This window comes from Antrostomus carolinensis, unplaced genomic scaffold, assembly GCF_000700745.2.
Source record: "Antrostomus carolinensis isolate BGI_N321 unplaced genomic scaffold, ASM70074v2 scaffold49008, whole genome shotgun sequence".
Classification (NCBI taxonomy): Eukaryota; Metazoa; Chordata; class Aves; order Caprimulgiformes; family Caprimulgidae; genus Antrostomus; species Antrostomus carolinensis.
Genome location: NW_010334722.1, coordinates 48,556 through 62,950, shown reverse-complemented (window position 1 = coordinate 62,950; position 14,395 = coordinate 48,556). Strand labels below are relative to the sequence as shown.

General features: G+C 37.3%; 1 protein-coding gene across 1 annotated transcript; it reads left to right on the top strand.

The window, feature by feature from the left end:
- Positions 1 to 403: 403 nt before the first annotated feature.
- On the top strand, positions 404 to 12,232 carry WDR75 (WD repeat domain 75; the record flags this gene model as incomplete). The annotated part of the gene is made up of 13 exons (XM_010174270.2): positions 404 to 562; positions 962 to 1,021; positions 1,111 to 1,226; positions 1,711 to 1,883; positions 2,697 to 2,860; positions 4,944 to 5,127; positions 6,694 to 6,788; positions 7,200 to 7,295; positions 7,865 to 8,034; positions 8,617 to 8,676; positions 9,782 to 9,922; positions 10,003 to 10,094; positions 12,025 to 12,232. Coding segments are annotated over 13 exons (1,718 nt in total), but the record flags the coding sequence as incomplete, so codon positions are not given.
- Positions 12,233 to 14,395: the final 2,163 nt, after the last annotated feature.

Sequence of the window (14,395 nt, the reverse complement as noted above, 5' to 3'; positions counted from 1 at the left end):
TTAATTTTTATCCGAATTGTGTGATCTGAACTATTCTTTTACTGGGGTATTTCTTACTGCGAAATACTTCCGATAGAAGGAGAACAATTGAGCTGTATTCTAACACAAGTACTCAGCTGATTCAGAAGGTAATGGGATGTACTACTCCCAAAACATTGTTTAAATTTTACTGTAGGCACAAATTCTTGTTACTTAATCCAAGTTTCTCTAGCAATTTAACATGGGATAATGAAAAATATATCTATGGGTATTGCCCAGGCCAGATACAAGGAATAAGTGCTTTGTACCAGTTTAAGGAAGTTTTTTGAGAAACCTACGTTTGTCACTGTAGACATGTATGCAGATTTTTATTTTATTTTTCTTTTAACTGAAACCTATAACTGCATTTTTATTGCCGGAAAAGGAACCAGCTTGCTGAGTGGTGGAGTTGAATCTGTTCTAGTTCTGTGGCACAGTGAATCAGACTGTCAGAAGGATTTCCTTCCTCGTTTGGGATCCGCTATCGAGTACATCTCCATGTCAACTGATGGCACGCTCTGTTGCACCTTGCATACAGACAACAGTAAGCCAAAACATATTTTAAGTATCACTTAATGCAAAATGGAATGCAAATCTGTATGAGCTTTATTTTGTTAATTTCAGATTAACTAGATACTACATAGAAGTTAAATACTGATCTGAAAGAACAGATGCTTGAAGTGATCTTTTGCTCTTCCATCGGTTCTGTGAATTTGCCTGGTGACTGCTGTAACTTGGCTTTCCACCTTGATGCAGGAGTGTCATAAACTGAGAAAAGATATAGGATTAAGTACAGTTGGTTAAGGTCCCCTCCCCACCATAGGATGTGGTTACATTGCAGAAGCCTTTTGTACAGTTGGTTAAGGTCCCCTCCCCACCATAACCAGGATGTGGTTACATTGCAGAAGCCTTTCGTAAGACTTCTATCTTTTTTTCCTTTCAGGAATTACAATAATCAATAGCAACCTAAGATTTTCCAAAAGTATTCAAGGGCTAATCAAAAGTAAGTGCAGTAAAATTTATCTTCCACTTAGAGGGCAGAATGTGTCACTTCCCATCTTAGGCCATTTGTCATCTGATTTTTGTTTCCAGGTAGGGATGTCAAGACTGGTCTGGTGGTTGATCCTAGAACCAAAGCTTTGGTTCTGAACGGAGAGCCTGGCCACTTGCAGTTCTATTGTCTCCAAAGTGACCAACAGCTGTTCAGTGTAAGTTGGATGGGCTTGTACTAAAACTTACTCAATCAAGTAAGTTATGCATCAGAATTTATTTGAAGACTTAATATGGAAAACAGGAAAAAAAGCCAGCAGCTATACCACAAGAGTGGATTCTAAGTTGAGATGTTTTCAGCTTTGTTGCAGACTTTTACTTGTTAAACCTAGCTAAGTGTTGTCTAAATGTTGACAGTTGAATAAATGCTTCAAAACAGCATGCTGTTCCAATTAAATGTCAAAGATTTCTAGGTAAAATTCCTCTAAAGTATTTTTTCCTTTTTTCTGCCTTCTTTCTTACACTTAGCATTATTGTGGAATGTCCATGCCCTAATTATGTTTTCCCCACATATTTTTTTTTTTTTTATGCCACAGTGCTAATTAGTGCTTTCAGAACATGCTTTCTCCATCATTTTGTGAATGATATCTCTAAACCTGCACTTGAATTTTGAAACTTAATTTTGGTCTTGTTGTTTTGCAGTTGGATATTGTGCAACGACAGTACATTCATCAGGCAGGTTTGAAGCAAGTTGACTTGGTAAAAGTCGCGTTTAGTGCGGAAGGCAAGTGGTTAGCAACAGTAGAAGAGAGAGAAGAAGTAACTGACCCTGAGTTACAGTTGAAGCTGTGGTTCTTTGATGAAGAAACACAAAGGTAATGATAACAGAGCTGGCCTTCTAGGTGTCCAAATGTGAAGTATCACACAAATATTTACACAGATTTTGTCTTGCAGAGTTTTTCCAGATCAATTAATAAAATTCTAGGGAAGACCCTAGGGAGAGTTTACTCTGTGTGCTACACACATTTGAAACAGTGCACAGAGTTGAAGTAAATACAGATTGGAAGTAATTGTGCTGAATCTAATTTACTTAAATGAATCAGGCTATTCTAACCATGGGATTAAATTCACATATTTACCTGGTATTAAAAATCATAGACAAATGGTTCTATAGCTTGTTCAGTTTTTCCACCTGTATCTAATCCATCATTAACTGATTAATCCTTCTAGGGTACAGAAGATTACTACTTTTTTTTTCTCTTTAGCTAATATGCATTTGGTTTATACACTTTCCCTGATTTTCTTATTTACAAAATATATATATTTTTTTTTAACTATAAATTGTTATTTTCTTAAAGGAGAAACAAAGCAAAATAAAGCTGATGTATGTAGTAGCCACATGACTGGTAGTCTGGATACTGGAATGACTGCCCGGAGTTCAAAGTGAATATTTGAGAGCAATGCTTGCTTAGTGATAATCCTCTCTCAGTGCTAGGCTACAATCTCTTTTGCAGTATGGAAGCGATTAGCAAATCTGATCTGTAAATGTGATACCATTTATCTGTGTAATTACACAGAAGTTTCTTTGGTTCCTCTTCTCCCTGCCCCTTCCAGAATCACACTGGACTGAAACCTTCCATGAGTTCAAAATCAAATAAAATGTCAAGTTTTTGTTTCCTTTCCTACAGCTTTAAGCTGAATACTAGAATAAGTATGCCCCATGAGGACCACATAACAGACATGTGCTTTCGTGACATGGATGAACTGGAAGATGACTCTTTGATATTGGTAACAGCAGGCAGAGATCGCGTGTTTAAAGTCTGGGTGATGGTAGAAGACTCTGATCCAGAGGGTAGGTATGGCCAAAACATAACTCACTCTGGCTTGCTACCTTGTAGCAGGCTATAGAAATCCTGAGTCTAACATCATCCTTTCAGAACTAGGCCCTTGAGTCCCATGCATTTATCTCTTTCTGTTGTTGCATGGAGTATTTTGTTCTCCTGAGCATCCTCTGTGATGGAGTTCTCTCATAGCTTTGCAGTATTATGGATTGATACGGAAGTTGAAGCAGCAAAGACCTTGCTGAGCCTGCTGCAGAAGGGAATGGCAGCCTGTGTTGATTTGTTTAAAGGATTGTTTATGGTAACGATTTTTCCATGCTGGGAAAAAGGATTTTTGTCATTCCTCTGGGTAGTCTTTTTATTTGAGACTTCCACTCAAGGGAGCAGCACACAGAAATGTGTTACTCTGTTGTACTTCATTTAGTGTCAACTTTGTCATTCTGCAGCTCCACAACTTCAGAGTTCATTTTTTGAACATCCCGCCTTCCCATTAGATGTTTGAATGTCCTAGAATGGATATTTAGGATCCATTTCCAAGATACTTAAGTAACCAAATATATAAAAGATTTCTTGCTTCTTAATTTCCTTTTACTGAAATGTTATTGCGGTGCCAGGCACACTTAAGCGAGCTGGAGCTTTACTGCTGCTTGGTTGTCTTACCTTTTCATACTCCCAAATAGTGGTAGTGGTCTTGCTGAGCTGCTTGCAGTTCAGTAACGTGTTTGTGTTTTCATGGGCAGGTGAGAACATGTTCAAAAGTATTTTTAACTACTAAAGCTCCCATTTGGCAAAGCTGTTTGCTCCTAAACGGTGGCTGCTCATGAGAAGAAAAACAGAAGCTTGCATTCATTTACTAGGATTTATGCAGATACTTACTTAATAGCAACTCCCTCAGTGGTATCTGAAAGAGTGGTTTTGGTTTTGTTTTTCCTTTTTTGATTGTAAATTATTCTAAGCCTAGGTTATATCTTAATGAGCAGATGTTTTGATATAGAGTACAGTGTGGGTTGGGGATGAAACCTAATAGGGTCTGTTTCCTTCAACGAGATAGTTTTTTGTATCTGCTGATTGGCCTCATCAGGGGTTTTTTGTGCATATTTTTTGTTAGTTTAAGTGACTCTACAGAGTTCTGTATCACAGCATGTGTAAAAGTACAAATTAGTGCTGACTTTGGTGTATTTGCCCAGTGGGAACAGGTTAGGAATGGTCAGGTAGAGAGGGACTCAATGTGCTGCAGGCTTCTGTGCAGCAGACATTGCTAAACTAACTAGTTCCCGTGTAGAATACCCTCTGGCATGTTTTTATTTGCATCAGATCTCTCGCTGTGCCTCTAGATGGTGCCAGAGTAGTGGATAATTTCTGGGTTTTTTACAGGCAGTTCTTTTAGTCATCAACTCGTAGCCATTACACAAAGGATATCTTAGCACAGAGTGAACTTACCTTCCTTTCTTTCCTCATCCTACTCATACATTTCAAAAGCATGCTATATGAATTTATTTATACTGGGAAATGTATGTTGTGTGATAAGTACATCACTGCTTCTGTTCATTTTATGGTAATTATCAACAATGGGAAAGGTATGCCAGCTGAATGCACTGGCAAGTTAACCAACACAAGGAGACACACTGATGGGTCACTTTGTGATCCTCACACTTCATGGAAATGAACCGTGAGGTTTTGTTGGACTCAAATGCAACCTGTGTTCATATTTTTAGTCATGCTCATGTGCTTGCTACAGTTTAAAAAGAACATTATGTTTCAGAACACTAAATGTTGAATCCTTCACTATCTTGTTTTTCTTTTATCTAACATCTGCCTGTTTGAGAGCACAGTTAATGTAGTTGGCAAAGTAAACATGAATGTTGTACTATATTAGTTTTGGGATTCACAATTCAAATGCAAAACTGAGGACAAATCGAAAACCTACTGAATGCTTCTTGTACTAGAACAGGACAGGTTCTTTGTACTCTTCAAAAATGTAAGCCTTCTGAAACAAAACTACCTTGCTCTTGAGCCTATTTTGCAGCCCTGATACTTGAATTCTCCTTTCTGCATGTATAGACTTGAATTAACTGGTTTGTTTATTCAATGCAGCACAACAAAGTGTGAGCTGGAGTTGTGACTTTGTTGGCAGCTACCACAACTACGAAGCTACTAACTGCTGTTTCTCAGAAGATGGCTCTTTGCTTGCTGTTAGCTTTGAAGAAACAGTCACTGTCTGGGATTCTGTTACTTGGGATCTTAAGTGTACGTTTTGCCATCCACCTGGAAAAATAAGGTACGTTTTTTCATATGGCTTTTTATGTCTTTTTTGAACTCTCAGAACACAAAGAATCAATTCATAGTAGTCCAAGGCCTTGTATATGTTCATATAAACATTGAATTTAACGGTCTTAAATTCATATGTAGAAAAGACTCTGAAGTGGCTTCCAGGTGGTTGGTAACTTACTGTTAAAAATAATAAGATCAAGCTTTGCAGTTTCTTCATCTTATTTGCTTATGACTCCTGTGCCTCCCATACTCAAATATGTATCACTGGGCACACAATAGTGTGTTAATAGCCCTTCTCCTTTCCCCATTAATCTAGGGATTAATCAAAGTACTGAAAAAGTATAAATATGAAAGGGTTGTGCTTTATTCATGTATGTATGCATACAAATAGAAATTGTATCAATAAACCATAAAGGCATATTGACCTTATCTGTATTATTTTATATATATATCTATATCTATATCTCCTTTCTAACCTCTGTTGGAAAATCCATATTTGCCTGGCAGACTATGGAAGATGCGATAAACCTACTGTAGCATTTTCTTTCAGTGCTAAGGTTTTTCTAACTGCTTCTCAAACAAGTCATGGCTGCAGTAATGTTAGAGGTATTTCATATACCTGCTTTCAGGGAAGACCTCTCTTTTAAGAGAAAGCAAAACATTGCGTGGTCACAGTGTTTTAAAGACTCTGACACAAAGAATTACAGAAAGATACAGAGATTTCTCGCTTCCATGTTTTTGTGTGTATGTTTGTAAGCTTTTGTTTTGTGTGATCAAGTCTGTTTTGTTTACACTGGTCCTCTAAGATTAGAAATTGAGAAACATGATTCTAAAACTGGTCTGCAGGAAAATGCACGTAAGCCACATCTTTATATAGAGAAAACTTCTCTTGACAGCTTGGTATAGTGGCAAGCTTTTCCCAGGCCAGCCTTTACTATATGTTATATTAAAAGGAAATAAATTACTCTAGGACTATATTAAATGACTGTATTAATTGCATAACTTGAAAGGTCTGTGTTTTAATATAGAAATTCTGTCCCTTGCTAGCTTCTTTGAAAATACTTTAGAGCATTGGAAATCAAAAGGCTGTTGTTACTCTCAAACAAGAGAATGAAAAATTCAAAGAAGTGAAAACAAATCACACCCTTTCTTCAGTTGGAGCAGCCTATAAGAAAAACTGGGGTTTTTTTACTAATTCTCTCTTTCTAGTGCTTAGAACTTTAGTAGGAATTCTTTAAATATGGAATGTATTTTCCAGTCCCAATGTGAACACTTACTAGTACTTGTGGGTTTGTAACTTACTTAAGACCTTAAAATCACCCCTTGAAATCAGAATGTTGTAGGAACACGTAATCCTTACAGATTTATGCACACTTTTAAATCTCCCAGACCTATCTTGTTGTTGTGTGTGGCTTCATGACACTAGAAGTGAAATTAAAAAGCAAACTTCTGATTTAAATATCAGAACTAAATCTTAACTGAATGTTTTTGTGACTTGTGAATCATTGCTACATAGAGAAACAAAGATGAAATCTGAGGGTCACTAACTTGTTTTGACTTTTTACTTCTGTAGGAACATCTGCTTTGGGAGACTAACATGTTCCAAGTACCTTATTGGTGCCACTGATTATGGCTTTCTGTGTTGCTGGAACCTGCTCAGTTGTGCATGTAAGATCAGCTTAAATGTATGCCAGAGTGGTAACATTTAACACTTGAATTTACTATGAAACCTTAAACTAATTCTAGTTTGCTTCCAGATTGTTCCACTACAAAATGTCCTGTGGAAATGTAATGATTTTCACACTTCAGTCAAGATAGTATCCTGTCTAGTGTGCATGTACTTTGTGTGCACGCGCATAGTAAATTGCAAGTTAGATGATTGAGAACACAATAACATCTCTGGAAGTTGATAATATCTGTGCATTTTTATTCATCTGGGAATAAGTGAAGTTGCTTGCCTCTTCTAGAGGTTAAGGCCCTGCATGTCATTCCCATTTGACCTTTTTTTTTTGGCAAAGCAGTGGGATAGAACTGAATCCCTTCTTTTCATGTCTGGCTCTTGCTGTGTTTGCTTTTCAGTGGAATGGAGTGCCCACCTCAACATCTTAATTCTGCAACCTGATCCCCTTTCAGAACATATTGCTGCTGTCTCATGGCTCTCAAAAGATTCCAGCTGTAAGTACAAAGGCTTCTTTGACAAGTAATAGTCAATGGAATTTAAAACTGTGAAAACATAATTTCGCAGAAAGGTTTTCTTAGAATCCAGCCCTGTGAAAGCCGTAAGACAGACTTTAGTCTGTGTTTGCACCTGTGGAAAACTGAGCCATGTCTGACAGCAGCAGTCAAGTAAAGCATGTTGGCTCCCCATCCTTTCTTCCAACAGTTAGTTTGTGGTACAGGATATAGCACAGGATTAACCGTGCTCTGTAGGTGAGAGTCTTGAATGTTACTGACCCTCTCCTGTGGTTGAACTGTACAGCTGCATTTTAGAGCTGTGACTCGGATTAGTCTTCTAGAGCTACTGTTCTACAGAAACGTTAATTTCCAAGTATGTTCTCTGGGTTGGAATACTGTGGCAGGTACCTTCTGTTATGCAGTAAAGTTATCCAATTGTAATTCCTGCAAACTAGTGCTTAAAGGCAATCCTGTCCAGCCCCTAGTGGCTGTGGTACAGAGGGCTTTGACAACTATTCAGGAAGGTAAGAATTTCATGATTTAAAGAGAATATGTTCTTGGTTTTGCAGTGTTTGTGTTTAAACCAAATGATCCACGGCCAGTCTATATCCAGAGAAACCTTTGTAAAGAAAAGATCCAGCTCGCCGCCTTCGTTCCAAGAGAGGAACCTGAAATGATTGGCTCAGAAAAATACCTTTGGCTAAGAAGATCCCAACTATTTTTTCTTACCGACACACAAGTAAGAAATAGCGAGTGGCAGTTCTTCTTGGGGAAGAAGTATTTTCCTGACTGTGGTTTGATACAATTTCAGAGTTCTGCTATTGAGTGGAAGAGTTTCTTTTTGTGATTTGAAGGCAGCATAAGCCATGCTTTGTTCTTTATTAAAACCTTTCAACTGCCAAAACAGCTTAAGTTAAAAATTGATTATTTACTGGTTTTCTACTGCTAATAGTTTCTGCTGCCTCATTCATAGAAAAAACTAGATAATTTGGGAACACTGCCTATGCTGTTTAACTTCAGCGACCACCTAGAAGCTGTATTATTGCTGATTATCCAAATGTTTCATATGTTATTCAGTTTTCCCTGTAATTTGTGAGTGGGTGGTTTTTTGGTTTGTTTTCACAAAAAGTCTGTATAAAGCCTCTAGGTCCATTCCCACTTCCTTTCAATTTCTTTATAGAATAGAGGAAGAGATGTGCTTGCCTCTTCCACTTGACTGACAGAAGCTTTTGGGCCAGTCAGAAGCTTCTGTAGGCAAGGTATGGAAATATGGAAAACAGTTTTACATACTGTAACTCTGCTACATCATTCTGTATTTTAGGAGCTAATGACGCTTAGCACAAAGTCTCTAGAAGAAAGGCTTACACCATCAAGCAAACAGGTACCTCTTACAAAAGTTCTGACAGAGATGTACAGAGCAGTTAAAAATTGTTTGTGTTCAGTTTGTCAGATTCAAATTCCCTTCTGTCAGGAAGTGCATACCAGATGGAGTCACAGGCACTTCAGTGAAGGGGCAGTAATCTGCATTTTCTTTTTTTTTTTTTTTTTTTTTTGGGGGGGGGGGGGGGCAGAATTGCTGTTTGTAAAAACCTTTAAGAAAACAAGTAGCATTAGTAAGCTACTCCTTCCTTTTCTCACTTCCCCTGAACAAAAAATTTACACTTTTCTAAAAGCATTCAGGTTACATAAATGAAGCAAAACCACTTGATGTTTGAATAAGCTCTTACCTTGGTTTCTTTAACGCTTGGAACCTTGAGTGTGGCCTGAACTGTGCTTTCTGGTGAGGATGAACAGTTGTCAGTCAGTTGTGACTTACCAGTGAGAAGGAATTTCAGAATTACATTCCAGTGTGTACTTCTGTGGAGAAGTCATCTGGGAAATTCGATCTTTCAAAGTTCAAATTGAAGTGTTTCATGCCCCCTGAACAGAATAAAACAGTAGCACTTGATTGATTTGGTTGGTTAGATAAAACAGATCAAAGTAGAAGTTAATATCTTTCTAATACAAAATCCAATGGGAATGTGGTTATAAGCAATCAGGTTCTTTGGAGGGCTGGGGAATAATTCACTACTCTTATTAAGGTATACTGAACTAGGAAAATGCCAGAAGGGAAGTTGCTGTGTTTTGCTTCCAGTTACATAATTAAATCACTCAGCAGATGATGCTGGGGTATAAATGAAATCTGAAAGCCATACTTAGTTTTTCTGGCACATGCACCATCTTCCATTGGAAGTTAATTGGTACATCAGCCAACTAAAATCTGGTGTTCTTGAATCCAGATCCTGGAGAGTTTTACTACTTCTGTGTAGGACTCCCTTGGGATGCCTGATAGAGAACGAGTACCAAGAGCCGTATGGCTCAGCTGAGTTTAATTTGAGTGTAGAGTTTTGTCACCTAGGTTGATTCTGAATTTTGGAAACTCAAAATGAGATAGAACTTAGATTTGTGACACTAAAATTCTACTTAAAACTTTCATCTTTTTCAAGTTGGCAGTAGAAGAAAGTCTTCCTGTGACCCCATTTAGCTTGCTGTTGGGAAAGCACAGACGTCAGCAATCACAAGACAATATAGACCTTGGAAAACTTATTCATAATAAGCACGAGCAAGATTCACCTGCTGTCAAAGAGGTAGGAGTAATTACAGTAAGTGTACAAATAAAATCATGACAAACAAAGGCTTTCATAAAGCTTCTGTTTTATCTTTTCAGCTTTTGCACACTCCAGCACACGTTTTGCCGTCTGCTTCCTTCCTCTGTCCTATATTTATTAATTCATTGCTCATCTCCAAAGGCAACAAAAGGTAAGAGAAATAGAAGAACTCTTCTTAAATTATGTACACCTTTGTTTAAAGCGTAAAAGAAGTTTTCCAACACTCTTCTTCTGTTGACATAAGTTAATATAACACTTTATTGGGGCAAGGTTTTCTTAAAACAACTAAGTTTTTGGGAGATATGTGGACTGACTCTTTTGTTGCTGTTATTTGGCATAATACGCTTGGATGTAAAGTGTTGCCTTTGTTACCCAAATATTCTTTATAAATTTAACTTTATTGCAGGGATTTAATGTTTTTGGTGGTATTTTTGGATAAATGTCAGATTTTCAACTTTATTTGATATTATGGTGACTTCTTGCATAGTTCTTGGTTTTGGTTTCTACATATACCAAGAAGTTAGTCCTTAGGTTTAATCTTAACAGTTCATTTAGAACTCAAATTTAATTCCTAAATAAGCTACAAAATATGAGTGTATACTCTGAACACAGTTAGCTAAGCTTGTCTTTACAATGCATTGATCCCAATTTAGTGGAGTAGTTTGATAGGTACTTCAAGTGTATTGTAGCTTGCTCCTCCCAGATCAATGTATGCCTCTGGAAAGTGAATGCAGGCACAGGGGTTATGACTATAGTCTTGTATTAGGATTAGGTATCTTGTTGCTTACACTGAAGTCAATTAAATGCTTGCAATTTTTGTGCAATCTAGTCTTTAAAGTGTTCAGAGAAACTCTGCCAAGCCAGAGATGAAAGTGGCGTTAGTTTCAGCTGCCATTCTGCATTTGCAAAGACCAGTGAGAGGATGGTTTACACTGCCAGGGCTTACCCAGAAAAAGCCACCAGTTGGAGTAGTTTTGCACGTGCGTTATATTCTGCCGTAACAGCAGCAGAATCAGTTTGCTATGTTGTGTAGCTACTACGCTATTGCTAGCTTTCTAATGGATGACCCAAGTAAAACTTCTTGCCACATCAACAAAACACTGGCAGAAATCTACTACAAGTAATAGATAAAAACTTGCATGTAGTTTCCGTACTGAAGAATTTGAGTTCAGTGGCCTGTGTAAATATTTGCACATGTAGAACTCGTACTTTGACACTGGTAAAAAGTATGACTGCACATTTAAAGTTTTACATAAAAGGGCTGCAGGCCTGGGCTCTTGAAGAATGACAAGAATACGTCACTATAGATTAATTTTCTTATTAATGTTAAAAAATTTTATTTTCCTTGGCAGTATAGTATTAATGTATTACACGTGTTTCACCCTTTACATTTAGTGAGTGATAAATAGTTTTTATTGGAACAGATGACCTATTAGAACGAATGACCGTGCAGGAATGGGATCAAAAATACAATTACCACATTGTGCATGGTAACTGTTCTATATAATTCCTTGGAAGTGTGCTTTCTACTTCAGCACAAGTTTAACTTTTGAAGTCAGAGGGAACAGCTACTGTAAGCATCTCCCTATGTTTAAAAAAACCAAACAAACAACAACAAAAAACCCCACAGCTTTTTTTCTTTTTTAGTGACATTCTAGGTATTGTAGCAATTTTTAAGACCAAGTGACCTTTTTCAGATTTGAAAGAGAAGAATGGCCACCTTGAATACTGTCTTATCTACCAGTGTAACCAATGTTTCTGATCCTGTTGGGGTGTGAGATTATAACTTTTTACATAATGCTGATCTGCCTGTTCTGACATTATGTATTATATTTGGAGAAAAAAAAAAATTGTTTAAATTTACTTAAGAGAACAGCTATTTGAAAAATGGCTTGCTATTGAAATAGCAAGAGAAGTATAGTAGTTTGTGAGTAGCCCGAGACTAAAAAAATACAATCTAAAGTTTACTTAGTTACTTGCATGAATACTTACCTCTGTCCTATAGTATGTGATACTTATAGTATGTTAAAGTGCCAATTAATTTCACTAATTGGGTGGTTTCCATCATGTTCCTCTTACAGTGCTGAAGAAGTTGCTGATGAAGTAGAAATGGAAAGTGAAAAATCAGAGGATGATTCTGATGAGGAAAGAGATGTTACTGAAATGGAACAAGAAGATGCAAGTCCTGTGGAATTATTAGGAGAGACTACTTGTAAACTGTCTAAATCCCAGGAAAAAGAGCTACGAAAAATAAGAAAAATGGACTATAGTTGGATATCAGCTTTCTAAACAGACATCTTGTGGTTTTTATACTGTAAAATGAAACTTTGTGGATTAAATATTCTTCAAAAAAAAATCTTTCAAGTCCTTTGGCCATAAATTTTAACAGCCTCTGTTTCTATAAGAAAGGAGAACTGGGGGAAGGGATTAAAGTTTTGAAAAGCTGGTTCTGCTCCTGGTTTATTACTCACTCTCTGTGACCTTAGAAAACGTTTAACCTGGGGGTTTGGTTGGGCTTTTTTCCCCTTGCAAGTGTATTTAAAAGGCTAAGAGCAAAACTGAGGTTGTTATCTAACTGGTGATCAGTTACCAAAATGACAGCAAAGCTGCTGAGAATCTCCTCCACTGAGGCAACAGCAACAAACAGCTTCAGTCAATAAGACTGCTTAATTCAAGACCTGGTAGGGGAAGTCAGGGTGGTTCTTAGTAGTGCTGTATCCAGGTAACAAGTCTCCTCCTCAGAAGTTCCTCTCTAGCTGGTGAGACAGATGACAAATGGTTTAAATGCCTGATTTCTAGAATCTAGATACCTACAAGTTTGCTGCTGTTCATAGAGACTCTTAGGCATAGGGTATGTACATGTACCAGAGCATAATGAAACCTTTGCAAATACCAAGAAAACTACACCATGGAGAAGGAAATGCGTCTTTTCCTGACAGCCAGCTCAGCAGCCCTCTCACACATCAGGTGCAGTTTCACTATATCACTTACCTGTAGATACTGGAGTGTATAGTTAGTTTGAAGTAGTAAATTTAAAGGCCTGGAGGCCTTTCCCCTGAAAGGATGGGGTTGCCTCACAGTCCACCCAGCCCCTGCACTGCCATGTTGGGAAGAAGGATGTAATCCCTTGCTGTTAGCCATGGCATAGCAATAGAGCTGTTCCTGAACCTTGGCAAGCCCTGCTTACTGATTCTGATCTCCTGAGCTTGTCCTTGTGACAGCCGAGGACAGTGCTATCAGCAAGACCATGTGATCGTTGTTTGTAATTCTCACAGGCAAGAAGCCTCCGGAAATAAAAAGCCTTATATGTATATCTACACTCAGTAAATGAAGCAACACCTACCACAAAAAAAGTTAAAAAATTCCACGCCTGGATAGGGACAGGGTGCTTACTTCAAAGCAGATGGAGGCAAAGCCCCCAGCACACAGCAATCGTTTGTCAACAGCCACTGTGCTAAAAAGGACTATGAAAAGTTGACCAAGAGCTCTGAGCACTGGCTAAATCAAAGTCAAAAATCCGTTTAAAACTCATTATTATAGAAAAGTGTAAAAACTAGTGCACTTTTTTGTTGTGTAAATTTACAACCAGGGATGTCAAAACATGAACATGAGGAATATAAACACAGTGCAATTGACAAAGCTTTGCATAAAAGCCTTACCTAGAATATGTTTTGTGCAGCTTGGATTGAACTGTCCCATGATAGTGCACTACATGCTTTTTATATTTCCTTCTGATCAGATATAAATATGAAAAATAAATAACTTATTGTTACAGCTTCAGACTGAACTGGTGAGGATTAACTTCATTACTCGACAGCAAAGGGCTTCTGCAGCTTCTCATACAATAAAGTTGGGTACCACAGCTCTCCAGAGTATTCATTACTTATAAATGTGAGGGACAACGTTTTCTTCTATCAGGTTACTTACATAAGACTAAATTACTATGACTTTAATACTAAGAAAGTTTTTCATATTTTAAGGATTTTAATTTATTGTTTATAGGCCTTGGTATGACAGAAAAGATTATATATTTTAAAAACAGTTTTTTCAAAATTTGTTTGCCTGAAAGTTCATGATTTCTATAAAGTAGAAAAGGAAAACACACTAATGCTGTCATAACTGGTCAGTTTTCTGCTTTTGTATTTTTCTCCCTTTTTGTAACAGCTGTTTAGATAACCTTCTGGTATACATAGCTGAAAAGAAAAATCACAGCTCCCCAGATACTATGCAATTTTTATTTCCAACCCTCTTATCTACAGATCTAGAACTGATAGAACCTTTTCAGAACCTTGGACCTGATGAATTTTTCCCTAAGTGAAAACTTTCAACAGAACAAATATGGCAAATGCATTAAGACTATAACTGACAAATGACAGGTTTTGAAAACTCAGATTTTTTTAAAATAGGAAGTACAGAAAAAAAAAATAAAAATCAGTAAACAGATTTTTTTGT